This window comes from Balaenoptera borealis (assembly GCF_965194805.1).
Source record: "Balaenoptera borealis genome assembly, chromosome: 12".
NCBI lineage: Eukaryota > Metazoa > Chordata > Mammalia > Artiodactyla > Balaenopteridae > Balaenoptera > Balaenoptera borealis.
The window spans coordinates 9,810,476-9,838,165 of NC_138869.1; the positions used below are offsets into that span (position 1 = coordinate 9,810,476).

At 50.1% G+C, this 27,690-nt stretch overlaps 1 protein-coding gene across 10 annotated transcripts in view; it reads right to left on the reverse strand.

The window, feature by feature from the left end:
* Window positions 1-602: 602 nt before the first annotated feature.
* ATG7 (autophagy related 7) overlaps window positions 603-27,690 on the reverse strand; it is a 237,849-nt gene continuing 210,761 nt past the window's right edge. For 5 of the 10 annotated variants that reach the window (XR_014232333.1, XM_082345567.1, XM_082345569.1 and 2 more), the window contains one exon: window positions 603-874. Coding sequence is in view for 8 of the 10 variants with exons in the window: in XM_082345567.1 (XP_082201693.1) it covers window positions 842-874 (33 nt within the window). In the remaining 2 variants the exon portion in view is untranslated. Of the gene's footprint in view, window positions 951-27,690 lie in introns of all 10 variants that reach the window. The other 5 variants (XR_014232334.1, XM_082345564.1, XM_082345563.1 and 2 more) reach the window with 1 other exon arrangement.

A 27,690-nucleotide genomic window follows, 5' to 3' on the forward strand; every position in this document is an offset into this window, starting at 1 on the left:
ACCACCAGGGAGGAGCCTGGGGCAGGAGGCGCGGCCGCCCCTGCTTGCGGCCGGAGGGCAGGCTCTCACGTGGGGTCTGAAGCCTTCTCTGGGCCTCGGGTGTCCTGTACAGAGGCAGGAGGGGCCCCACGCAGGCAGCTTCGAGGATCTGTCCCTGGGCCCTGCCACCAGCCCGAAGCAGCAGACACTTGTGTCCTCCCCTGAGCCCGCGGCTGAGGACAGGCCCGCAGGTGGAGGGGCTGTCTGGGCAACAGACTCCGTCCTCAGCGGGGGTCTGGGTTCACTGGGACAAGTGTGGTCCCTTCTGTCCCGCACGTGGCTCAGCTCTCCTGCCTCCCACGCCCGCAGGCCAAGCTGACAGCGCTGACGAGGACCCCAGCCCTCACACGTGCCCAGGGCCGCTCTGGGGGCTTTGTGGCGCTGCCCCCGCGATGGCTGCTGGAAGGAGCTGACTTCTCACTTGCCTACCTGCTCTGTGTTGGGCCAACTCCTCCCTGTCCTCATTCCACCCCATGGGGGTCATGGCCAGGAGAATCCCGGGAGCCTGACTACCAAACACCCGTGACAACAACAAGAAAGAACTGCTCGTGGAGGGAACCAAGTCCCAGATCACTGGCAAGGCCGAAGCCAAGGTTATTATTTAGCTGAGAACTGGTGGGACCATGAATCATAAGAAACGGAGAAGCTCCCGGGCAGCCGAGGGAGGGCCCCAGTCCTTAAGGTATGGAGATGAGGGGACCACAAAGGTTGGAGGGGCCCAGAATCACCGGTCCTGAGGGTGGCGTCCTGCTCCGGAGACTGAGAGCCCCTCAGTGGGCCGGCAGCCAGGGCGGGGGGCGTGTCAGACGGTCTCGTCGTCGCTCATGTCCCAGATCTGCGTGGAGAACAGGAGACGTTCAGAGCGTTCATTCACCCGGCGCCGCCCATGATGCTGTCTCAAAGCCGTGCAGCTGTGGCAACAGCAAAAGGAACACGGCTGCCACCTGCAGTGCCTCACAGCCCCCTTGTCACCAAGGGACTGACACCCCATTTCCTGTGTAATGAAACCACGTCTCCGAGCCCTGCGGTCACTTGCGCAAGGCCTCCTGGTCAGGGAGCCCCCGGTGGCCGAGCTGGGGGAGCTGGGATTTGGACCGGGCCGTGCGGACCCTCCCACTGCCGCAGCGTCCCTGCCCTGCCCAGTCCCCCACTCACTCCCATTTCTGTGGCGCTGACCACTGCCGCCCCTCCAGAGTAAGCCCTCTGGCCACCACCGGCTTTGAGGAACAAGAGGAATAGGGGGGGGCCCTGCCCGCTGGCCCCCACAGGCCCGGCTTTGTCTCTGCACCCTCAGCGCGAACCCCCGGGAGAAGGCCCAAGGCCAGCATGGAACCCCCAGGCGCTCCTCGCACCCTGGGCGCCTGGTCCCTGAACTTATGCCTACAGGCTTTCAAAATTCCTAGAATTGGTTGCAAAAGGCCACCTCAATGCTGGCAGAGCCGAGAAAAGGAACATCGTGTTTACGCGAGGCTGGCCCAGAGAGATGGGGAGTCCCGGCCAAGGTAAATATCAACACCAGCTTGGCTTTCAGTGTCGGGGATGTGGAAAATAAATACAGAGAAGGAAATTTCCCCTCTCCTGAGGACCGACCGCCTGGGGCCGAGGGCCGGCGGTGGGTGTGCCTCTCACACACACCCTCACTTTTACATGCACCCTGCTGTCCAAGGACAGTGGGATGAGACCACCAAGGTCCAGACGCCCGAAGCAGCGGGGATGGTGTGGAGGGACTGGGGCTGGGGCCCAGCAGCCTGCGGGTGGCCTGGCGGGCCTGCCCCCTCGGGTGGGATGGGGGCTGGTGGTGGAGGAGTGGGCGCCTTCCCGACGAAGGCTGCATCAGACGCTCCTCCAGTTCTAACCATCTGAGTGGGGGAAGGAGCCCCCAGAGGGCTCGCTGACACACTCATTTCTTTTTTCACTCTCACTCAATAAACACACGCTTATGGAGCCCGTCCCAGTGCCGCGGGCTGTGCCGACCTGGTGCAGATGCTCCCTCCTTCACTCCTCACAACAGCCTGTGAGGAGGAGTAGATGGAAACAGGCTCAGAAGAGGGGAGTCAACTAGCCCAGGATCACACAGCCAGTAAGGTACAGAGCTGGGAACACAGGTGAGAGGGAAAGGGTTATGGGAGTAAAAAGGCTGCCTGGGCTTGGAGGAGGGGGCCAGGCCAAGACGAGGGGGGTGAGCCCGGTGGGCCACGGCCCTCTCCATCCTCCCGCCCAGCCTCCGGGGAGGGGGGCCGCCAGCCAGGGCCGGGCAGTCAGTGAGCAACGCCCTCCTGCAGGTGGGTAGCCAGGGCTGTTCACAGGACCCTGGGGGGCCAGGCCCTGGGAAGGGCTTTAATGGGAAAGCAGGAGCCTCAATCCATTCTGTCATCCATCTTACTGGCTCTCAGGTCTGGGGAAGAATCCTCAGCACCTGGCCCTACCTCTGCACACAGCAGGGCAGGCAGAGAGCTGGCTTGAGCATGGGCAGCGGGGAGGGATCCTGGCTCTTCCCCTTGTTCCTGGCACTGCCCAGGCTGCGTAGGGGATCAAGTAAGGCACCGAAAGGGCTGATCATGACGGGACTCTGCAAAAGGGGGGTTGGGGGGAGGCAATGGATTTTACAGAACTGCTCAGGGATTTTCCAGAACGCGTTCTCTGGGCCGGACATGGGGTTTCTCTGCTAGGGCAGCCAGTCCTTTTGCCATTGGCTGGGCTCAGGAGGGCAGCAGCAGTCTTAATTGTAAACCTCCAGAAACTTCAGCCCCAACAAATACTGTATGATATCACTTAACGTGTAGAATCTAAAAAAGCCAAACTCATAGAACCAGAGAGTAGATGATGGATGGTTGCCAGGTCCTGGAGGGGATGGGGAGATGGTCACAGGGTACAAGCTTTCAGTTATAGGAAGCATAAATTCTGAGGATCTAGTGTATAGCCTACTGACTATAGTTTATAATACTGTATACTTTTAAAATTTGCTAAGAGGGTAGATCTTAAGTGTTCTTACCACAAATAAAAAAAGGGTTGTGAGGTGAAGGATGTGTTAATTAACTTGACTGTGGTCATCATTTCAAAAGTATACGCATATTAACTGATCACACTGTATACCTTTAAAAAATCACAGGTACAACCTAAATATATACAGTTTTCATTTGTTAGCCATTCCTCAATAAAGTTGGGTGCAGGGGAGAAGCTTAAGCCTCAGCTCCTCTTAGACTGTGGACTCCCAGGTTAGTCTGTTCCCTGGCTAGGCCCTCAGCCTTCCGCCCACCACCTGGGGAAGATGAGGCCATGTCCCCTTAATGAATAAAGGTTGTAATAAACTGGCAAAGATTTTTAAAATGTTAACACTCAGGGCTGGCAAGGGTATGGTGAAACACTTCCAGGAGGAGTATAAATTGGTACCGTATTTTTTTAAAAGAAGAGATTTGGCAATGTGTAACCCAAAGCTTTAAAAATGTTCGTACCCTAAGGAAGAGATAAATGATCTTTTTTGCAGATGATATGCAAGTATACCTAGAAAACCCAAGAAAATAAATGCTAAGATGAATACAGACAATAACGAGTATTCAGTAAGATAGCAAGATATGAAATTAACGACACAAAATTATAGCCTTCCTGTATACAAACAACATCCAGTTAGAAAACATAATGAAAGAGAAGAACCCATTGTAAGAGCAATGAAAAAGATAAATTACTAGGGAATAAACCTAACATGAAATGTACAACATCTTTAGGGAGAAAATCCTTCAAAACAGTCCTGTAACAGTCCTCACAAGCACTGTATGAAAAGTAAACTGGGATAAATGGGGATACAGCCTGTGTTTTTTGCACGGGACAATTCAACATCAGTAAAGATGTCAACTTTCCCAAGTAAACATATAAATTTAACACAATCTCAGTTTTTAAAAAATCAAGTATCTTTCCTGGAGCTAGGCAAGCTGGTTTTAAAGTTTATGTGGAAAAGGAAGTAAGCAAGACTATCTAAGAAAACCTTGGAGTATGAAAAGAGCAGTGAGGCAGTTCCCCTACTCTGTGTTTAAACATGTCATAAAGCCTGTAATTTAGAGGATTGTGTCAGCAGGAGCACAGATGGGCCAGTGGAACCAAATGAGTCGAGAAACAGAACAGAATAAAATGTCCAAATACACATGGACATTTAGTATTTTAATAATAAAGGTCTGAGGAATGCGATCTCAAATCATTAGAAAAATATGAGCTTTTAAATAAACGACATAGGGACAACTGGAGAGTCATTTGCAAAAAGATAAAATTGATTCCATGCCTCACTGTATATCAGAATCAACGCCAAATGGAGCAGAGATGTAAGTGTAAAAAAATGAAACCATTCAAATACTGGACGCAAACATGGGTGAATTTCTTTATAACTTGGGAGTGGGAAGCCAATGATCCAAAATCTATAAACAATAAAAACAGATACAGTGGATGATGTAAAGACACACGTGAGGAATTTTGCATGGAAAAAACACTGTAAGCAACGTTGAAAGGACAAATGACACACTGGGTGAAAACATCACAACACACCATGAAGGGCTCATCCCCCTAACATATAAATAGCTCTTAAAATCAAGAAGAAAAAGACCAATAAACTGATTTTAAAAAAAAACAAAACAAAACAGGCCAAAGACATGGGCAGTTTACAGAAAAAGACAAGCAAATAGCTTTTATACATAAGAAAAGGTGTTCAACCTTACTTAAAAGAAAAGAAATGCTAAAATTTCTTAGGACACAAAATTCAAAATTTCTGGTCTCTGAAAGCCACCACTATGAAAATGAAAAGGCAAACGACAGACTAGGAGAAAATATCCACACTGTACATAAAGAGGACTCACATCCAGAATATACAAAGAACTCTTCCAGCTCAATAATAAAGAGACAAATAACCTGATTTTTTTAAAGTGAGCAAAAGGTTTGAACAGATATTTCACAGAAGAGGAAATACAATGCTAATAAGAACCTGAAAAGATGCTCAGCATCCTTAGTCTTCAGGGAAATGCAAATCCAAACCACAAAGAGATGGCCAAAGAGCACATGAAAAGATGCTCAATATCACTATTATAGAAATGCAAATCAAAACTACAATGACATACCACCTCACACTGGTCAGAATGGCCATCATCAAAAAATCTACAGGGGCTTCCCTGGTGGCGCAGTGGTTGAGAGTCTGCCTGCCAATGCAGGGGACACGGGTTTGGGCCCTGGTCTGGGAGGATCCCACATGCCGTGGAGCGGCTGGGCCCGTGAGCCACAGCTACTGAGCCTGCGTGTCTGGAGCTTGTGCTCCGCAACGGGAGAGGCCACGATGGTGAGAGGCCCGCGCACCACAATGAGGAGTGGCCCCCACTTGCCGCAACTGGAGAAAGCCCTCGCACAGAAACGAAGACCCCACACAGCCATAAATAAAATAAATAAATAAATAAATAACCCAAAGTTTAAAAAAAAAAAAAATCTACAAACAGGGCTTCCTGGTGGCATGGTCGTTAAGAATCCGCCTGCCAATGCAGGGGAGACGGGTTCAAGCCCTGGCCCGGGAAGATCCCACATGCCGCGGAGCAACTAAGCCCGTGTGCCACAACTACTGAGCCTGCGCTCTAGAGCCTGCGCACCACAACTACTGAAGCCCACAAGCTTAGAGCCCATGCTCCACGAGAAGCCACCGCAATAAGAAACCCGCGCACCGCAAGGAACAGTAGCCCCTGCTCACCGCAACTAGAGAAAGCCCGCACGCAGCAACGAAGACCCAACTCAGCCATAAGTAAATAAATTAAATAAATAAATAAATAAAATTTAAATCTACAAACAATAAATGCTGGAGAGGGCGTGGAGAAAAGGGAACCCTCCTACACTGTTGGTAGGAATGTAAATTGGTAGTGCCACTAAGGAGAAGAGTACGGAGATTCCTTAAAAAACTAAATATAGAACTACCATATCATCCAGCAATCTCACTCCTGGGCATATATCCGTAGAAAAGCATAATTCGAAAAGATACATGCACCCCAATGTTCATTGCAGCACTGTTTATAGGAGCCAAGACATGGAAGCAACCAACATGTCCATCAACAGAGGAGTGGATAAAGATGTGGTACATATATACAATGGAATATTACTCAGCCATAAAAAAGAACGAAATAATGCCATCTGCAGCAACATGGATGGACCTAGAGATTGTCATACTGAGTGAAATCAGTCAGACAGAGAAAAATAAATATATCACTTATATGTGGAATCTAAAAAAAAGGGTACAAATGAACTTATTTACAAAACAGATGTAGAGTCACGGATGTAGAAAACAAACTTATGGTTACCAGAGGATGGGGGGGAGGGATAAATTGGGAGACTGGGATTGACATATACACATTACTATATATAAAACAGATAACTAATAAGGACCTACTGTATAACACAGGGAACTCTACTCAATACTCTGTAATGACCTATATGGGAAAAGAATCTAAAAAAGATTGGATATATGTATAGCTGATTCACTTAGCTGTATACCTGAAACTAACACAACATTGTAAATCAACTATACTGCAATAAAAATTTTAAATTTTAAAAAATAAACAAACCACAAAGAGACAGCATACCTTACCTTCTAGAATGGCCAAAATGAAAAATTGTGGCTGGCAACACCAAAGGTCTGCGAGAATGTGGAGCAGCAGGAACGCACCGGCTGCTGCTAGTGGGAATGGAAATGGCACAGCCCAAGGAGAAAGGCCTGGCAACTCACAGAGTCCACATACACATCACATGTGCCCCAGCGACTCCACTCCCATTCACCCCAAGGAATGCAAACACGGGTCTGCAAAAAGACTGTGCAAGAATGCTCGTGGCAGCTTTAGTCCTAATAGGCACGGACTAGGCTCAATCCGAACGTCCATCAACAGGTAAACAGTGACACCCATCTAGTGGACACTGCTCCCCATCAAAGGAACCAGCCACCAAGGCACACAGCAATGTGTATACATCTCAGAATCTCTATGCTGAGTCACAGGAGTCTGACACAAGTCTACATAAATCCATTTATATGAAATTCTGGAAAGGGCAAGACTAACCTATGGTGACAGAAAGTAGATCACTTGCCACACTCACCAAACTATACACTTTACACGCGTGTGTTTTATTATATGTAAATTGTACTTTAATAAAGTTGACATTTTTTAAAAAGCTACACAGAACATTTTTCACCTCTCAGATTGGCAAAACCCCAATACAAGTGCTGTGGGAAATACAAGCGCTTGGGAAAACAGCACTCTCCTGTAACACTGCTAGGACAGAAGTGGTATGACCCACAGATGAAAATGTGGCAATATCCAACAGAACTGTTTAGGTCTCAACTCTTGACCCAACAAGCTCACTCTTCATAAAATTTGCAAAAATAAACAGGAATGATAAGCCAGAAATTAAAGTAAATGGCTACCTATGGGGTGGGTGGAATGGGCGTGAGGCTACTCTGAGCATACCTTTTCACTTTAGAATCAAGTAACTGTTCTGTGTATTTGAAAAAAAAAAAAAAAACAACCTAAAGCACAGCAACAAAACCATAATAGATAAATTGGGATTAATCAAAATAAAAAATTTTTGTGCATCAAAGGACACTATAAAGAAAGGGGAAAGAACTCAGAGTGAGAGAAACATATCTGGTAAGGAACCTGTATCTAGACCATTGACAACTCAATAATAAAAAGACAACCCAGTTTTTTAAAATGGGCAAAGGAGCTGAATAGACATTTCTCAAAAAAGATAACTGGTTGAGAAGCACATAAAAGACACTTGATCATCATTAGGCATCAGGAGAATGCAAGTCAAAAGCACAAAGAGATAACACTTTGCACCCATTAGGATGGCTTTAATCAAAAAGTCAGATAGTAACAAGTGTTGGTGAAGATTTGGAGACACTGGAACCCTCATACATTGCTACTGGAAGTGTAAAATGGTGCAGCCACTTTGGAAAGCAGTCTGGCAGTTCATCAGTTAAACATAGAGTTGCCAAATGGCCCAGAAATTCCACTCCTGGGTGTATACCCAAGAGAAATGAAAACCCATGTCCACATAAAAACTTGTACACGAATGTTCGTAGCACTATTCGTAACAGTCAAAAAGTGGAAACAACCCAATTGCCCACCAAGCGATGAATGGAAAATGTGGTCTCTCCCTACAGTGGAATATTATTTGGCCAAACACCTGCCTACACTCCGTCTTCTCAAGAGCCTGAGGGCGCGGGGGTGACTGTCCCCTTTTACCAAGTAGGCAACTCAAGTGCAGAGGAAGTTATGTAACCTGTCAAGGAGGCCAAGCTAGTAAGGGGTAGAGCAGAGGCTTCTTCCACTTTCTTTCTCCATTTCCTTACTGTTGAGCATAATTCCTTCCAAAAAACAGTGAAGGGCAGAAGCTGACATTCTGTTAGCCTGGCACCCAGTGAGTGGCCCCACGGCCAACGCACACACAGTACCCACAGCTAACCCAGGGCAGTAAAGGCCAGAGCAGCTGGCGCTGGCTCCCAGGGGCCCTCACCTCTGTCCTCCAACACTGTTCAGAAGGCGGAGCCTAAGCTCCTGCCCCTTGGCTCGGCCTTTGGGCCCCCCGAGGAGAGGACTGGCGGTAGCCTGTGCTGGCTGGGGGGCCTGGGCAGTCTCCGACCCGGGCCCCTCATCCTCTCCCCCAGCCCCCGTCCTGCAGCAGTGACAGGGCACCCAGAGGAGGCGCTGCGGCCCTCAGGCCAGTGTAGGGGTGTAGTTGGCAGGGCTGGGGCCACCACTGTGCATGCGGGGAAGGGGGGCCTTCCAACCGCTGGGGCCCGCCACACGGGGTCAGGGAGCACGAGCGCTGGACCTCACACACCCAGAGGGCCTCAAGGTTTCCCTTTCCACTCTCCCAACGAGACGGATGCATTTCAGAGGAGCCATCTGTCTTTCAATTTCGAACTTGTGTCCCATTTCTGGAGCACACTGCCTGGAGCCTGCCATGGACCAAGGGTTTTCTTTTATAAACACTGTAATTATCCCGTAAATGGCACGGTTATATTTGTGTGTGTGTGTGTGTGTTAAAAGTGTTCATTTGTTAAATGTAAACATTTAAAATCTACCACCGTTTTTGAAACCTAGTTTTAGCATTTCTCTATTTTTAAGATAAAAATTAAAATATCCAATCTCTCTGGGCCTCTGAGCAGCCCTGCTCCCCATACCTCCTCAGTGGGATCCTCACAGGTACGATTCGTTCTACTGGGAAGGACTGAGAACAGAGGGGTCTGGGGGTGGCATATGCTGGGCACCAGGTAAGGACACTGGATTGGGCTTCCCCGGCAGACTTCCCAGCCAGGGCTCCGTCCACTTGGGGGGAAGCATGAAGGTCCCATCATGTTTCCAAGCGGGTAACACTATAGCCATCCATTCATTCACTCCGTATGTTCACTCATTCAGAAACGTTTACTGGGTAGTGCGGCATTAGGTGAGAGGAGGGGAGGGGGTTCCTTCATTCCCTGCCTTTCCAGGTGGTCAGTACTTGCCTTCAACTTACGGGAAACAACGGTGGGCCGGGGTCTGGTGGTCAGTGAGCCCTGACTGAGCACTTCCAGGGGACCGCTGGGGCCAGAGGAGGAAGGGGACAGGAGGCACCCAGAAAAAGGCTCCAAACAGGTTCAGCCAGAGAGACACATGCCCACAGGAGGGCCGGGCCAGGCAGGGCTGCTTGGGACAGAGGACCCGATCATGGCCGAGGCCCAGGGAGAGAGCAGGGCTTGCCGGGCTCCCCCGGCCAGTGGACTGTGGGCCTGTGCTTGGTCCCCAACATTCTAGGTCAGAGTCACGGACAAGGAAGGTAGGGGAGGAGGTGACCGGGCAGGAGGAGGGAAGAGTGGGGCGGAACGGAGGGCAGGCTGCAGGCCAGACCCCAGGCAATACCCCTCCCTGACCCCGGGCAGCCCCACAGGCCTCCACTTTGTCCCCCTGGGTGGAGACACTGGGCTGGGATCCCAAGGAGGAAGGCAGGGCTGCTTCCAGGGTCACTCTTCCACCCTAGGTGCCCACCAGAGAACAGGGCCTCCTGTCCACAGGCATCATTGGCCCCTGGGGGCTCTTCTGGGTCTCCACAGACCCAATGGTGCTGTCTACACAGGAAGAGTGCAATCCGTGCTCGTCTCCGGGCCACTGGGCTCCACACCTCTCCAAGCTCACCTCCCACGACCCTCCCTCCAGCTCACCAGATTCTAGCGGCCCCAGCTCTCGAGCTCTTCCCGTCCTCTGGGCAAGGGAGACCCCTCCCCTCGATTCTGCGCTGCCGGGCTGGCTCCTGCTCCGGGCGTCTTCCCTAATCACTCATCTCAGACAAACAGCCTGTTCGGTTCCTCCCGACTCCTCCCGTCACCGCGTTTTAGTTTGTGCATCTGCCCGACCCCCCAGAGGGCAGCGAGCCGCCTGAGGGTGGGCCCCCAGCCCTGGTGCAGAGTCTGGCCCGATACGTGGCTTTTGAACGAACAGTGATTCAGCACCATCTGCCCTGGGTGCGATTCCACGGTGGAAAAAAGAAAGGGGGATTCTGGGTGTGAACATAATATCCAAGAATCAAGCAGTAAAGAAGGGGTCCCTCAGTCCACCTGCTCGCTGGGGATCCTGGCAGGCCAAGCCTTTGGCCTCCACGCCCACAGAACGATGGGGCAGGGCTGTGGGCATCTCCTGCCGGGCAGGCGGGCGGTAGAGCCAACTTTCCAGGGAGGCCTTGACTCCAGACCACTGACGCCCTATTCTCCTCCCTGGGCCCCGCCCCGCATCGAGCCACACGCCAGGCTCCGGGAGTGCAGAGTGGTGGGCAGTTCTTGCTTCTGGACTCCCAGAAGCCTGGGGGCGGGACTGGTGCTGGCTGGTGACTGTGCCCGGTGTGCAGCAGCCGTGGGGCTGTCCAAGGGCGCCTCTCGGGCTAACCTGACTGCCCCGGGGCTGTTCGTGTCACATCTGGGGAGGGTAGCAGGAGGGGCCCCTGGGTAAGGGCCCAGGTTCTGAGCCCACTCCCAGATTTCCACCTGGAGCTCCGGTCACACCACGGGAATAACCCTGCCCTTTCACCGTAAGTCCAGAACCTAAGAGCACAGAGCACATGCCCCAGCGTCCGTGGAGGCACCATGTGATCTGAGAGCGTCAAGGTCCTTCTGCCCCTCCGACAAGGTGACTGAAGGGAACGGCCTAGGCTGCCTGGTGTGAGCAGAGGACAGCTGTGGGGCGAACGAGAGGGAAGAGAGAGGGCACGGCATCTGTGCGAGGAAGCCGGGGCAGATGATGAGGGCTCCCAGGGGACTGCCAGGGGCCCCTGCTGTCTGTCGCCGGCTGTCACGGCCCCTGGCTCACACTCCATCCACCTGCCTTTCACCCTCCTTCAGTGGAGATGAAGCAATCCCCCCATGTGCCATCCTCAGGGGTCTGCAGGCCCCTCTGATGCACCACCACTTTGGTGCCTCCCTTTTGAAAGACACTCACCTGCCACTCCATCCTTGTGTCCCAAACACTCTCGACCTCCTCTAGCCTGGACTCTGCTGGACGCCAGATCTGGGAGAGGAATTAAGGCCCAGCTCCTCTTCTTGGGGAACCCCAGCCCCAAACTCAGCCTTCCAGAGACCAGGCAGTGGAAGGCTAGTGGAGGGGAGGGGGATGGAGACACAGCTAGAACTTGTGTGGCAGCATGGAGCTCTCGAGGCTTCTGGTGGAGAACTCACCAGCCTTTCCCATTTCCCCCGGCGGCCCCCCACCGGCGCCAAATCAGGGGCCCTGCGTGCACTGCCTCACGGTTCCAGGAACAAGGTTAAGGTTTCACTAGAAAGAAACTGTGGTGGCCAAGGGAGCTGACAGGATGCAAATAATGATTTATAGCAAGTACACTGGGCAGCCGATGGGGAGGGAGGAAAGGCGAAAGGCAATGCTTTCTGGGGGCTGCAGCAGTGGCAGGAGTGGGGTCTGTCCCCCCTCCGTGTGGCTGCAGCCCCCGCAGCTGATCAGAGGCACACGGAGGGAGCAGGCAGGGCCCGTGCACACAGGCGGCCTGCATGCCACCTTCAGGGCCTCTGCCCCCGTCCTCCCTGCTCCTCCCACCCACAGAGATGCTCTGGGCTCCAAGTGACAAGAGGAGATGATCTGAAGAAGACAGCCTCGTGCCTCAGAACCTGGATCCGGAGAAAAAGGCCAACATGCCAGGCCAGCACTCAGGAATGCTGGGTGGCGCCTGGCCAGTCCTCACTTCACTGCTCCAGGCACCAAGAACTCAGCTGACATGGGATACAGGGATAGGATGCCCTGGAAGGGGTGCCAGGGGGCCATCACCTTAAAGGAGGCACAGGAGGGAAGCCGAGGAAAAGAGGCTGCTGCGAGCAGCGACCAGACTGGAGATGCAGACCTCAGGTGACACCACCCGGTGACAGTGCACCCAGGCTTGTTTCCACCTTCTGGGGCTCCTTGGGCCTCAAAGCTAGGGCAGAGGGACATGGGTGGCAGGGGGAGAAGGTATAGCCCATGGGGGGCAGGGGGCTCAAGTTGCCCCCTGGGCCAGAAAAGAGAAACTGGTGGCCTCCCCACACCATGGGGGGGACTGGGCGGGAGAGCGTGGCCAGGCACCGGAGGGAGTACTTAGGCAGGCGTTAAACATGTTTTCAAGCAAGTTTTAATGATGTGAGAAAATGATCAGAAATCTCTGAAAAGAGAAAATAAAACTGTATGCTCAGTCTGACCCCACTGACATACATGCTTGGTGAAAAAAAAGTGCTAGGAGTAAAAAGCAAATCAGAACAATAGCCTCTGAGTGGTGGAATCATGGGAGTGAGTTTTGTTCTTTATTTTCAAATTTTTTTTATAATCCTCACGACTTCCATGATCAGAAAAAAAGGTTGTGTAAAGAGGGGGGAATCCTGACACTCCCCAGGGAGTGCGGAGGTGAGGCTGTGGCTCTGTGCACAGGGACTCAGTGCCTGTTGGTTTCTTGTGTTTTTCCCTCCCAGGAAGTGCTGAGAAGCAAAATAAGAAACCTCCCGCTAACGGTGGGGGTGGGGGGGGAATGCTGCCATTTAACCGTGGACCCCCAGTGAGATTTAAGTGGAAGACCCCGGCCGGAATTCCCAGCCCACAGTGCAGGCTGCCCACCACCTCCCCCTGTGATTAGTCTGGAAAACGGGGCTCAGGGCCCTGCTATAATATTTAGCCCCCTCCCTCCAGGCATGTCCTTAAATGAGGACCAACATCTAAGAGCTCTAAGGAGGGTTTACGGCCGAAAGACGGAGGTGTGACTGAGCTCTGCTGTGGGGAGGGCCAAGGACGGGTAGCAGCGGGTTTGGGCTCTCAACCCCTCATCTCTAAGGCTCTCAAACAGCAGCAGCAGCAGCGACTGACAACAGGGTGTGGATTCTCCACTCAGACTGGGGAGTAGCGGGGATTCACTTTGGAGACGACATGGGGCGTGAAGGAAGGGGACGTGTGGGAGAAGGGTGGCCAGGCCCCAGGCCTGCTTGCTTTCTTCCTGGATTCAAAACACATTTTTCAAATTAGGTGGTAAGAATACAGGGCAATTTCTGTGGCACCAACATACTTTCTTTCAAGATACGATTTATACGTTTGGCCCACATTTTAAATGAAACAGTTATTGAGATAAATGGCCGTGCTGGAGGCTGCAAAATGTTTTCCATTATGTAGTTCTTCTTTTCAGTTCCTTAGAAAACTTTCTGATAAGGGCCCCATAAAAAGGCGGACACTTTGGCATTTTTGTTCTCTACCTCAAAGTGCTTTTGGGGTCAACACTGGAGAGGGGGAGATGGAAGGGAGGAAAGCGTGAGAGCTCAGAGCTCCAGCATGAAGTGAATGCAGCATCTAAACAGACTCAGACCAGACTTGACTTGGTACCAAGAGAGAACTTTGAAACTTTAAATATGCAAATACAGGTGCCCTGGGCTATCCGCAGAGGGCCAAGATTCAAACCCCCCCCCCGCCCCCCGCAGGCTTTCTCCTGAGGGCCCAGCCTCTGGGCCTGACCACCAGAGACCTCGAGATGAGGCAGAAGCTGTCCCCTGGATTTTGTACCAAGCTACAGGAACCCGAGAGTGCAGTACTGACATAAGGGTGGAAAAAAGTAGAGAGTGAGAAACAGACCCACACATATATGGGTCGAATGACTTTCAACAAAGGTGCCGAGGTAACTTAAGGGGAAAGGAGAGTTGTTTCAACACATGGTGCTTGAACGATTAGATATCCACATGGAGAGAAACGAACCTTGACCTTTATCTCAAATCATATGTAGAAATTAATTTGAAATGAATCATGGACATATATGTAAAAGCAAAAAGCATAAAACTACTTCTAGAAAAGAACATTAAAAAAATTAATGAGACTTAGAGGTAGGCAAAGAATTCTTAGAATACCAAAAGTATGGACCATAAAATAAAAAATTAATAAAATGGGTTTCATCAAAATTCAATGCTTTTTGAAAGACAACATTAAGAAAATGAAAAGGCAAGCCAAAGATATTGAGAAAACACATGCAATGCATATATCTGACAAAGGACCTATGTCCAGAAAATATAAAGAACTCTTACAGTTCAATAAGAAGATAAATAACCAATTGGAAACATGGGCAAAAGATCTGAAAGAAATGTCACAAAAGAAGATATATGGACAGCAAATAAGTACATGAAAAGATGTTCAACATCCACTATCACTAGAATACTGAAATAAAAACCATATACCCACTCAAATGGCCAAAATTAAAAAGACTGCCAGCTCTAAGTGTTGGCCAAGATGCAGAACAACCAGAACTCTCACACACTGATGATGGGAAGAGATGGTACAGACACTTTGATAAACAGTTCGACAACTTCTTAAAAATTAAATATACACTTATATGATAACCCAGCAATTCCAGTCCTAGGTAATCACTCAGAGAAATGGAAACAAATGTCCACATGAAGACTTGTTTAACAAGCACACATTGGAGCTTTATTTTCAATAGTCCCAAACTGGAAACAAATACTCATCAATAGATGAGTGAATAAACAATTATGATATAAAATGGGATACTATTCAGCAATATGAAAGGACAAACTGCTGAACCATGCAACAAAATGGATAAATCTCAAAAATTTACTGAACAAAAGAAGCCAGACAAAAGAGTATTCAATATATGATTCCAAAAAACAATCCTAAAATTTGTATGGAACCACAGAAGGCCCCAAATAGCCACAGCAATCTTGAGAAAGAAGAGCAAAGTTGGAGTCCTCATACTTCCTGATTTCAAACTATACTACAAACTACAGTAATCAAACCAGTATGGTACTGGCATAAAAACAGACACACAGACCAACGGAACAGAATAGAGAGCTATTATTTGACAAGGGAGCCAAGAACACTCTATGGGAAAAGGAGAGTCTCTTCAATAAATGGTGTTAGGAAAACTGGATAACCACATGCAGAAGAATGAGATTAGATCCCTACCTTACATCGCTCACAAAAATTAACTCAAAACGGATTAAAAACTTAAACATAAGATCTGATACTAAAAACCTGACATGGAAGAAGCTCCTTGACATTGGTCTTGGCAATGATTCTTTTTATATGACACCAAAAGGGCAAGCAACAAAAGCAAAATTCAACAAGTAGGACTACATCAAACTAAAAAGTTTCTGCCCAGCTAAAAAAACATACAATAAAAAGGCAATCTACAGAATGGAAGAAAATATTTGCAAATCATATATGAGATAAGGGGTTAATGTCCAAAATATATAAAGAATTCATACAACTCAGTAATGACCACCACCACAACAAAACCAAACAATAAACCAAACAATCTGATTAAAAAATGGGCAGAGGAACTAAACAGACATTTGTCCAAAGACATCCAGATGTCCAACAGGTATATGAAAAGATGCTTAACATCACTAATCATCAGGAAAATGCAAATCAAAACCACAATGAGATATCACCTCACACCTGTTAGAATGGCTATCATCAAAAAGACAAGAAATAACAAATGTTGGCAAGGATGTGGAAAAAAAGAGAACCCTTGTGCACTGTTGATGGGAATGCAAATTGGTTCAGTCACTATGGAAAACAGTATAGTGGTTCCTCAAAAAATTTAAGAAGAGAACTACTTTATGATCCAGCAATTCCACTCCTGGGTATCTATCCAAAGGAAATGAAAACAGGACATCAAAAAGATACATGCACTCCTGTGTTTACTGCAGCATTATTCACAATAGCCAAGATATGAAAACAACGTGTCTGTCAACTGATGAACATGTAAAGAAGATATGCTGTATATATACTATTCAGCCATGAGAAAGAAGGAAATACTGCCATCTTCAACAACAAGGATGAACCTTGAGGGCATTATGCTAAGTGAGATAAGACACACAGAGAAAGACAAATACTGGATGATATCACATATGTGGCATCTAAAAAAGCCGAACTTGTTAAAACAGAGAATGGAATGATGGTTACCAGAGGCCGAGGGGCTGGAGAATTGGAGAGATGTTGTTTAAGGGTACAAGCTTGGAACTAGTAGATAAATAAGTCCTGAAGAGCTAGCTCACAGCACAGTGTTATACAAAATGATACTGTATCATAAACTTCAAAGCTGCTAAGAGAATAGATCATAATTGGTCTCAACACAAAGAAATGATAATTATGGGACATGATGGGGGGCGGTTAGCTAACACTGACATTGCAAAAATAAATGTATCAAATCAACAGGCTGTATACCTTAAACTTACACAATGTTTTATGTCAATTACATCTCAATAAAAATAAATTTAAAAAATAAAAATAAAACAAAAAATATGTTGCATTTATATGAAACCCTAGAAAATACAGATGGAATCTGTAATGGCAGAAAACAGACCCTTGATTGCCTGGGGCTGGGTGGTGGAGGATCTGAGTGTGAAGGGCCCCAAGGAAATCTTTACCTTTTGGGGTGATAGACATTGTCCATATTTTGATTGTGGCAGTAGTTACACAGGTGTGTAAATTTGTCAAAAATCATAGAAAGGTACCCTTTTACATATATTTTACTGTATGTAAATTACACCTCAATAAATGTGATTTTTAAAAATTCAGCAAAAAAAAAAAGCTAAAAGGTATGTGTGTGGGTTCACAGAATATAAATACATATTTATAATAATTGCCAAAATATATAATAAGAGGAATACTGTGACTTTTCCAAAATGGGCAAGAAGGCAGAGAGGGTGGGCAGTCCCCAAGTGGGGCCCCCTCCCACCCTTGCAGCACGCAGACTGTTTCCCAACTGCTTTACTCCGAGTGTAATTTTCCAACCACTTTGAGCGGAATAGAATCATTACGGTCTAGCATCCTTGCTTCCTCAGCTAGATGGCAGGCCTTCTCTTACCCTGGGTAGGATTTCCCCTTTAGTCACCAATCAACACGCCATGGTTTAGCCGAGGGGTAACAAGCTCTGCCTCTGAAGCCAGACTTCTCCGACTGCATCCCTGCTCTGCCACTTACTAGCTGGGTGACCTTGGGCTATTTACCTAATCTCTCTGTTCCTCTGTTTTCTCATCTGAAAAACGAAGACAAAAACAGCATCTCCCTCATAAGGTTGTTGTGACAAAGGATTTAAAGTGCTCAGAATAGTACCCGACATTGGGTACACAGTAGTTGCTGTTATTTGTTTGAAATTATTAAGAACACAACTTAACAACCTGGAAAAAAAAAAAAAATCCCTGTTGACATCATGAACATTTTTTGGTAGCTCTTATAAGCTGTGGGTAACTGATCTCATAGAAGAGCCTAATTAAAGCTTTTCATGCTGAAAATACTTTTCATGCTGAAAACAAACCTGTTTCCTCCCGTCTGTGATGTCATTCCTTCACCTGCTCAGTCACAAGAATTATCCAGGGCCAATTCTGTGTCATATTCAAATATGACCCTCTTTAATCTCTACCACACCACGGTGTCTTTACAGACAAAAAGCTGATGGCTCAGAGGGCAGATGACTCAGCCAGGGTCACACAGCTAGACAACAGCAGAGCCAAGATTCAAACCCAGGTCTCTCTGCTTCCATGCCCCACGCTGTCTCGCCACTGTGGCTTCTGGCAATAAGTCACTGTGAGGCTCCTAGGGAGTATCTTGCCGGGAGAACTATCCTCTGAAGGGTAACTGTATGACAGAGTCTGTGCTCGCCTCAGAAAGGCCTTCTTGGGACTTCCCTGGTGGCACGGTGGTTAAGAATCCATCTGCCAATGCAGGGGACATGGGTTTGAGCCCTGGTCCGGGAAGATCCCCCATGCCGCAGAGCAACTAAGCCCGTGTGCAACAACTACTGAGCCTGTGTTCTAGAGCCCATGAGCCACAACTACTGAGCCCATGTGCTGCAACTACTGAAGCCCGCACCTAGAGCCCGTGCTCTGCAACAAGAGAAGCCACAACAGTGAGAAGCCCACACGCCGCAACAGAGTAGCCCCTGCTCGCCGCAACTAGAGAAAGCCCGCGCGCAGCAACGAAGACCCAATGCAGCCAAAAATTTTTAAAAAAATAGAAAGAAAGAAAAGAAAGGCCTTCCTGAAGTAGCTAACAGGTCACGCAGAGAGGGCAGGATCACTGGGCCTGTCCTCTGGGCTCTCAGCTATCACTCATCCCAACAGAGCCCCCATGCTCTGTATGACACCGGGGCTAGATATGCCACAGACCTTCTGTCAGGTTCCTGTGATGCTCCGCATGGTCAGTCAACCCTGGGCTCCAGGTTCCTCCTAGTGGGGTGGATAATAGAGGCCATCTGAGGTCACACACACCCTTCCCAGGCTGCTGCTCTGTTACGGCTACAGCTCGGCTCGGCGGCATTGGGTAGGAAGGGAGTGAGGTGCTCCCAAGTTCAGATCTGGGCTCTCCCACTGAACCGCTCTGTGATCTCAGGCGAGGTTACTTAATCTGTCTGAGACTTAGTTTCCACCACCACCCTCACAAAGGTTGTCACGGGTAAATAAAATACGAACGGAAAGCGCTCACCCAGAACCTGGCATCAGGCAGGCCCCTAAGAAATGTTAAATGAATCTGAGTCCAACTGCGCTGAAGCCACAGGAACACAAACCATCTTGGCTACTGGCTGAGGACTTCATAATGGACACTTGTTTTACATAACATCTCCCTCATTGCTACATTCAGACCCTTGAGGGAGAATGGTGCCTGAGACTGAGAGATCAGGAAGAAAAACGATACTCTTTATGGAGTATCCATCCAGCCAGACACTCATCCATTCAACAAACAGGGAACACCCACTGCATCCCAGGCCCGATGCTAGGCTCTGGGTGTGCAGCAGTGATCGGGACAGATACGGCTCCCACTCTCAGGAGGCCTCTGATTGTGTGAAGCTCACATTCTAGTGGAGGCGACAAGAGACTAACACACAACCAGAACTAAGAAAATAGCTCCAAGACATCTAAGTACCATGAAGGAGAGTAAACACGGAGTGTGAGATGGAGTAACAGAGGAGCACTTGCTTTAGACAGGGATTTTCTGTAAGGCCTCTTGGAGGCAACATTTAAGCTGAGATCCGAAAATGGGAAGGAGCCAGCCCATCAAAGAGCAGAGGGAGGGTGGCTCTTGGTGGAGGGACCGGCAGGCGCAGAGATCTGAAGACAGGAACGGGCGCGTGTGCTCCAGGGACTGACGGCAGAGGATGTGGCTGGGGTGGGAAAGCTCAGGGCAGAGGGTCTGTGACGAGAGGGTCCATGGTGAGGAGTCCGGGTTTATTCTAAGCCACTGAACTTAAGCAGGAAGCAACATGATCACCGACGGTGCCAGGAGAAACAGAGAGCAGTGTGCATATCTGAAGTCTATCTTGGAAGGAGAACCAGCAGGCTGAGCATAAATAGCTAGGATCAGAGTCCTTAAATGTCAGAGCTGGAAATCATCTTACACACGTCAGGTCCCCCCGCCCGCTGTTACAGAAGGGGAAACCGAGGCCCAGAGAGGGGACACAGCCTAAGCAAGGTCATAGGCGGAGCTGGGTGTGGAACCCTAGACACCAGGGTGGTCCTCGGCTGCCCTGTTCCGGGTCAGAGCCACAGGCTCGGTCCACGCCCGTGGAAGGAGAGGTGAGAGGGGCCGCTCTCCCCGGAGGCCCCCCACCGGGTGCGCTCACACAAACGTTTCCTCTGAAAACAAGGGCAGTGACCTCCGCGGAACACAGACATCCTCCCTAGGTGCGTGTGAAACTCTGCACCTCTCTTGCGAAATGGAGGTTTTGGCTTTCTTCCTCTGCAGTCCCGGTGAAGGTCCTGGGAAGGCACAGACCCATCCTGAAGTGCAGGCTCCGTGGCCAGGACAAAACTCCAAGCGTCAGCGGCGATGGTCACTTTGCTGGAGCAGGGTGCGGGCAGGGTGGGGCCCGCGCCCGGCCCTGCTGTCTGCAGGCCACCGGCTGCACATTTCCCAGAGGGTTTATGAGAAGCTGGCTGTGCTCACTAATGGCAGTCCACCAAGGCATTCCTCTTGCTACCTACCTTGCCTCTAATGAGCTACTTCCCAGCTCACCAGAAGGCCCTCAGTTCCCCTCCAGTCCTGCTCACCTGGGTCCTGGGGACAGTCCTTCCAAACCCCCACTACCCAGGCACCAGCCCTGAGAGGCCCAGAGAAGCCAGGGCCTGGCTGACCTGCTCAGTGGAGGGGTCTCATTCCCAGCCGGCCAGTCTGGGCAGCAGGCTTGGGGGGGGGGTGGTTTGGGGGCTCTGCCCCTCCCACATGGAACCGCTTTTTCTCTGCTGAGGGTGACAAGCTTCGGGCTCATTTTTTGGTGGGATCAGCAGAAATTCTTTACAAGGGACAGATGCGTTTCACCCTGAGAGCAAGGGTACGAGGCTAGCGGGAGGCCTGGTCCCGGGGGTTCCGAGGTGCTCTGAAGGCCCTGGGAAGGCAGGCTCGAGAACGGCCGCACGGCTCCTCCAGAGACAGAACGAACCGTGCCTCATTCTGGGCTCCCCCACGTCTGTGCCAAGGACGCTGTGAATCTGAAAACTGAGAGGGCCGAGCCCTCCTCAGAGGAAGCCTGCGTGCCTCAAATGCCAAATCCACCTGCAGAGCTGGGTCCTCCCGCTGGGCGTACAGCTGCCCCCTCAGTCCGCGGGCCTGAGAGCCCCTATCAGGGCGGCTGTTCCATCACCACCTCCCACAGCCTGTCCAGCTCTGCGAGGGACCGATGCAGGACAGTCTTAGGGTGACATAAGTTGGGACTCCACCTTAGGGACCTGGGAGCTGTGCTAGGTGCCTCTGGGGATAGAACGACGACTAAGATGGGAGGGCCCCGCACCTCCCCGCCCCTCCCCTCCCCGCCCCTCCCCTCCCCTCCCCTCGGCAGTCTTCAGTCTGGCCAGGAGGGTAAGGCACAGCAGGCAGGTGTCTGACAGACGTCCCAGGGGAACGGCCTGAGCGAGGGGCAAATGGCCAGGCACTCCGCTAAGGCTCTGCACAGGATGGTCTGGATCTAAGCCCTGAAGGATGGAACATTCCAGAAGGAATGCCAGCCTGGCCTCGAGGGAGGCCCCCATGTAGGGAATCCCAGGAAGAAATCAATCAGCCCTTTTACAAAAGCCTTCCTGGGAGAGGTGATTCAGAAGCAAATGGGGGTGTGAACTGGACGTGCAGCCGGGGTGACACCAGGCAGCCAAGGCGCTGGGGCGAGGACTGCAGGCCAGGAGTGAGGCTCCTGCAGCGAGGGCAGGGAGGGCTTCCGGGATGGGGGCTCGAGGCCGGGAGAAGCCTCCGGGCTGCTGGTTGGCTAAGGCCCGCTGAGCTGGGCCACCCTTCGGCAGGTGGGAGGTTCTTAGGTGGTCCCGAGGTGGCCAGGTACGTGATGGCAGGCAGTGACTGGGGCTCTGTCTCCACGTGGCCAGCAGGCCCGGCAGACGGAGCTGGGAGAGAGCAGCTGCCCGCTGCGGGTTAAAGGACTACTGCTTCAGAGAGGCAGGCGATGGGCCACTGGACACCCCGGGTCATCTGGGGCTCCACCACACGGCCTGCTAACAAACAGTGCGGCAACCTCAGTGTCCAGTCCCTGCCGGGCGGCACGTACCACCAGCATGAAGGACCGTTCAGGAAGGGCGCTGCCACCTTCCAAACTGCTGGGCTCTGGGGAGATGCCTTCTCCTCGGTGAGAATGTCTAACCCTGGGGGCAACACAGGGCCTGGCTGTGAGCAGAAGATGTGGGGACAGGCGGTGTGGGCCTCTGTTCCAAGACAAACAGCGTGCTGAGGCGACACGGACCATGCCTTTCTTTACCTTGGCAACGTCCTGCCCACACCTAAATATAGACGCCTGTGCAGAACGCGCATCTGCCTGCTGCCACAGCATCGGTACGGCCCGACTCAGAGCAGAAAGGCTCAGTGTTAAGACTCTAGAAGCTTTTCACTCTGGGTCGCTGGAATCTCAAGTTCCTTTCTTGTTTGGCTTGACCATCCTCAGAGGCAGGTGAAACTGACAGCCCGCCTGGCCGAGGGGCACAGCCACGCCAATGGGCTGGAGAAGCCCGGAGGCCCACGGCCCCAGCTCTAGGCTTTCCTCTGGTCAGTACTTTTCCAGCCCAGACAGCTCAGAAGTGCAATTCTTGACCTCTCCTTTGTGGCTACACATTTCTGATGGTGAGAAATCTGGGCCTCGAGATGCGCTCCAGGTTTTTTCTAATTGGCCATAACTTGAAAGAGTTTAAATGTTTAAGGGTGAAAAAGAAACAACGGTTCATTCTCTTAATATTTTTTAAAAACCCACTTCATAAACCGTTCAGAGTTTTCCGCTTCAAGCCTCTTTCATTTTTCTCTTTTCTCTCTCTTGGTCTGATGATAAACAGCAGGCACTACGTTCAGAAATTTTGGTTAACAGAGAAGCAAGAACTGTGGCTACAAAAAAATAACATCTTCAAAGAATCAGCTCCATGTATTCCCTCCCATCTCTTCTCTCTTCTCAGAAAGTAGTCTGTAGTGATAGTTTTCAGTCATCTCAGAAAAGTTTCTGCCTCAGTGTGTTTATGTAATGGCTATTTTTTACAGAATGGGGATTTTTCTCAGTAGTCCCAAACCATCAGGAGAAGAAGGTAAATCTAAGTTCATTCTGGGAACAACATCAAACCCAAGCAGAACAACCACAGAAAGCAAGCTATGTATGGGCCTAACTCCTTTAAAATCACACTTAAAAATCACTTTATCTTGCTTAATAAATTACTGCAAGCTGGACTGGGGAAAAAATCGCTCCAGAGGAGGTTTACAATATAAATAACCGCTAAGAGATCATTTTCTTTGTTTTTCTTGGCAAGGGTCTTGCTGGGTCTAAATGAACACGCAGAGCCATGCTGAGAGGCGCTGGGGATGAGGGCAGGGGGCTAAACAGCTCAGCCCGGGCCAGCCCAGACCAACCGGCCCCGCAGGCGGCACCGCGCTGAGTCTGTGCGGGGGTCGGGGCGGGGGGGTGGGCGGCGATTCCGGGTCCGGGACTCCAGGTGAAAAGCCCACTCTCTGCTCTGCCTCCAGGCTGTGCCTGTCTCGGGCCCCTTCTTCCAGTCCTCCCCCAGCCTGGGGCCTGCTCCCCTCCCCACCCCTCCGGGAAAGCCTCCAGGTGGGCATCCAGGTACCAAGCCGGGTGTGCGAGGCAACGCCGACACCGGGGGCCGGGGGCCGGGGGCCAGCGTGCAGGCAAAGCAACGGACTCAGGGCTCCTCCAAAGCCCTTTCACTCCATTAACAAAGTAGACACATCTTGCTGCCTGCTGACTGCCTGTCAGGCACTGTTGGTAAACATGCCATATGTTATCTAGATGGTTCCTCACCCCGTGGGGAGATTATCATTAACCTTGGGAGAGAAGCCTGTTCTTAACTACCAGCTCACATCCCTCCTTGTACCTCCCACTCGTCCTTCCAGACTAGCCCTCTCTTTCGGGGCCCAGCACACCGCACTTCTGGTTTCTTCGTTGCAGATGATGCGCTCCTTAAGACCAGTGTCTGCGGCGTCTCACACAGCGCTCAGCACCAATAAATCATAAACCAGGCATAAATCAACAATCAGGCTCAATAAATGCCCGCTGAATGAGGGAATAAAAGAACAAGCCTATTCTTAGCACCAAATCAGCTATGTGAATTCTCTCACCATTTTGAATCTCAAGCACCTGGAGGGCAGGGACCAGATGCCCCCTGCAGTCTCTGCGTCCCTCACAGAGCCTAGCTTAGTGATGGATTGATCAGTGTGTTGGTATAAAATGCAATCTTTTCGTTTCACTTTTTTTTTTTTTTTTTTTTTTGGCCGCACCACACAGCTTGTGGGATCTTAGTTCTCTGACCAGGGATTGAAGCTGGGCCCTCAGCAGTGGAAGCAGTAAGTTCTAACTACTGGACTGCCAGGGAATTCCCCGTTTCACTATGTCTTAAGTGATCCCTTTCTAAAGTGATGATTCTGGGGAAGATTAAATAAATTTGATGATTAAATTAAATGATGCCAACAAAGTATATGTGTGTTTGGCACACAGCACCGGATAAATGTTAGCTGCTGTTATTATTATTACTAGACCATTTTTAACCATTTAATAAACTTCAAAATGCTTTGTTGTCAGGGTGGAGCTTACTGAAAGCCAATGCACGGGCTTGGGGACGTTTACAAATGAATGAGCACCCCTGGGGGCATCCAGCAAAGGACTGGGGCCAGGAGGTGGGGAGTCCTGTGAGGAGTGGCTCGGCCTCCCCAGGCGGCTGCACCCAGCTGCTCACCTCAGGCTGAGAGGAACCGCCAAGCGTCAAGCGAGAGTGAGGCCGCTCCTGCTGCACGCTCCCCCCCCCCCCTCAGGCTGATGCGACAGGAGTCCCAGCTCCCCGCCCTCACGCTCCCCCGGCCCCTCACCCCGCTCCACTGGCTGGGCCCCTCGCACAGCCTCCCTCTCCCAGGGGGCCGGGATGACTAGGTTCTCCACGCGCTGCAACCTACTAGCTGAGAGCACTGCCCTGCCCTGCCCTGCCCTGCCCTGCGGTGAGGGGGCTCTCACCTGGGACCACGGGAGGAAGGCACTCCTCATTTTCAAGAGTAAAACAAACGTGAAGGGTTACTATTCATTACTCAAGAGCCAGAGAGACAAAGATCACAGCTAGACGGGGTCACAGATGGAGGTGGTGATCAGGAGGGCGACGATCTATCTCAGGGGTGGGGGGCACATTTCATGAGGAGGTCCAGGTTGGGTGCCAGTGGGAAGAATTTGCATTCTTCTTACATTTCCGTTTACAACTAAAGCAAACCTTTACTTCACAGTTCAGCATCCAAGTTTCTCAGAAAACCATGAAAGGAGGGACGGAAGTGACTCCTGGACCAAGATGCAGCTCAGGTCATTATGACTCTTTAAATTCAAAAGTTTATCTTAGTGAAGGGATAAAGAAGATGTGGCACATATATACAATGGAATATCACTCAGCCATAAAAAGAAACGAAATTGAGTTATTTGTAGTGATGGACCTAGAGTCTGTCATACAGAGTGAAGTAAGTCAGAAAGAGAAAAATAAATAGCATATGGTAACACATATATATGGAATCTTAAAAAAAAAAAAAAAAAAAAGGTTCTGATGAACCTAAGGGCAGGACAGGAATAAAGACACAGACGTAGAGAATGGACTTGAGGACACGGGGAGGGGGAAGGGTAAGTTGGGATGAAGTGAGAGAGTAGCATGGACACATATACACTGTCAAATGTAGAACAGATAGCTAGTGGGAAGCAGCTGCATAGCACAGGGAGATCAGCTCAGCGCTTTGTGACCACCTAGAGCGGTGGGGTAGGGAGGGTGGGAGGGAGACGCAAGAGGGAGGGGATATGGGGATATACGTATGCATATAGCTGATTCACTTTGTTATACAGCAGAAACTAACACAACACTGTAAAGCAATTATACTCCAATAAAGATGTTAAAAAAGAAAAAGTTTATCTTAGGACGTTCAACACATTGACTGCCAACCCGTACAGCAGAAGGAAGCCTGTGGACGCACAGCCAGGACTTTTCCAGCTGAGAACATGCCGTTTGCTCACTCACCCTGTGAGCGGCTCTGACAAATGAATGAACTGTTCACAGCAGACAGAGTGTGTTTCGTCATGTCTGCAGACGTGGGAAGGATATTACAGCACACCTGTGGCAGCTCTTTCTGCGCGGGTCATCCAGGCCTCAGGCCTGCCTCTGCCCCACTCCCTCCAGCCAGGGCCAGAGGGTCCCCCACAGGCCAGCACCTCCCAGTGAAAAAGGAGTAAGCATGAGGGAAGTCGGCAGGAGGGGATGGTGAAGGACAGTCAGTGCAAGGGAAGAAAATGAGAGAGACCCGGCCTGTGGCTGACTGACCAGCACAGAGCTGCCCCGGCCCCAGCACCCTCGGGTGGAAACGCACCCGCACCCAGGCCAGCTCTCCATTCCTTGTCCTTCCTTCCATCCCTCTTCAGGTGCCTTCTTATCCAGCTACACTGGCTGGTCACCACTGTCACCTGGCTGTACCATTCCCTGTTATCAACCGTGCTTGCGATGCAGTATTTTGCTTACCTGAAATGCCCCCCAGGCCCACCTTTGAAATGCCTATCCATTTTGCAGAAACCCTCCTCCCTACCTCTCTCATCCCCACCAACAGTCTGACGGGTTATGTGGTTGTGAGTCTGACAACATTTTACATATGCCTCCTCTGCTACTGTGTCCTCGAAGTGTGAGTTTATTCTTGTAATGTTGTTTTTAAGTCTCCATGTGTGCTTTGTATTGTCTCCCCTACTGGACTGGACGCTGGGCCATGGTGTCAGAGATGAGCTTTTTTTGCTGTGGTCTCACGGTCTCTGGCGGTGGCCGCCACACAGGAAGTGCACATCCGTCCGACTTACTGGATATTAGTGCTAACAAATGGCCGACTGTAAGCTTTCTGAAGGCAGGACAGATGATGGGTGTTTTTTGTAAGGTATGTGCCATTATAACTCGATATACCTGGACATATTAACAGGGCCTGATACTTGCTGACTTAATAACAGCAGCTCAAGAAATATTTGTTGAATGAAGTCAACATTCTCATGGGCTGAAAACAAGAATCAGTACAGAAAACCTTGCCTTGTGAAATGATTACCTTTCAAACTACAAGTAAGCAGGACCTTGCTTCACTAATGTGTTTGTTTTCTTTGCCATGCATATTCCCATGGTCCCCCGAATGAGAAGACAACAGAAAGCCCACAGCTGAAGCAGAAATTATTGCGTGGGTGATCTTCAACCAACAGGCAAAGTAGGAAAGATTTTATGATTCAAACCAATAGGCAGGGAAAGAGGAGTTACCCCAAATCAGTTCACTGATGCATTTCTGTGTAGATAAGGGTGATAAATCCTAAAGCAGGAAGGTAGTGTACTGCTTCCTACGCAGTTAAAGTCCTTTGTAGGATAGAAGTTTCTTAAACTTTGATATGTTTGCTTCCTGAGTAAACTCTGTGGGGTGTACATGGTAACAATCATGCTCGTGAACACAAATCCCAGTGTTCCTTCCCACACAATCCTAACACACCCAGCTGAATGTTGTAAGGCACTGGTGTAACATGAAAAATAGTCCGGTGTCACTAATATCCTGGGAGTTAGTTCTTAGGAATGCAAATTCTTAACTACAGGAAATAGTCACTCTGGGAAAAAGGGAAGAGAATATTATCTCAGAAGTG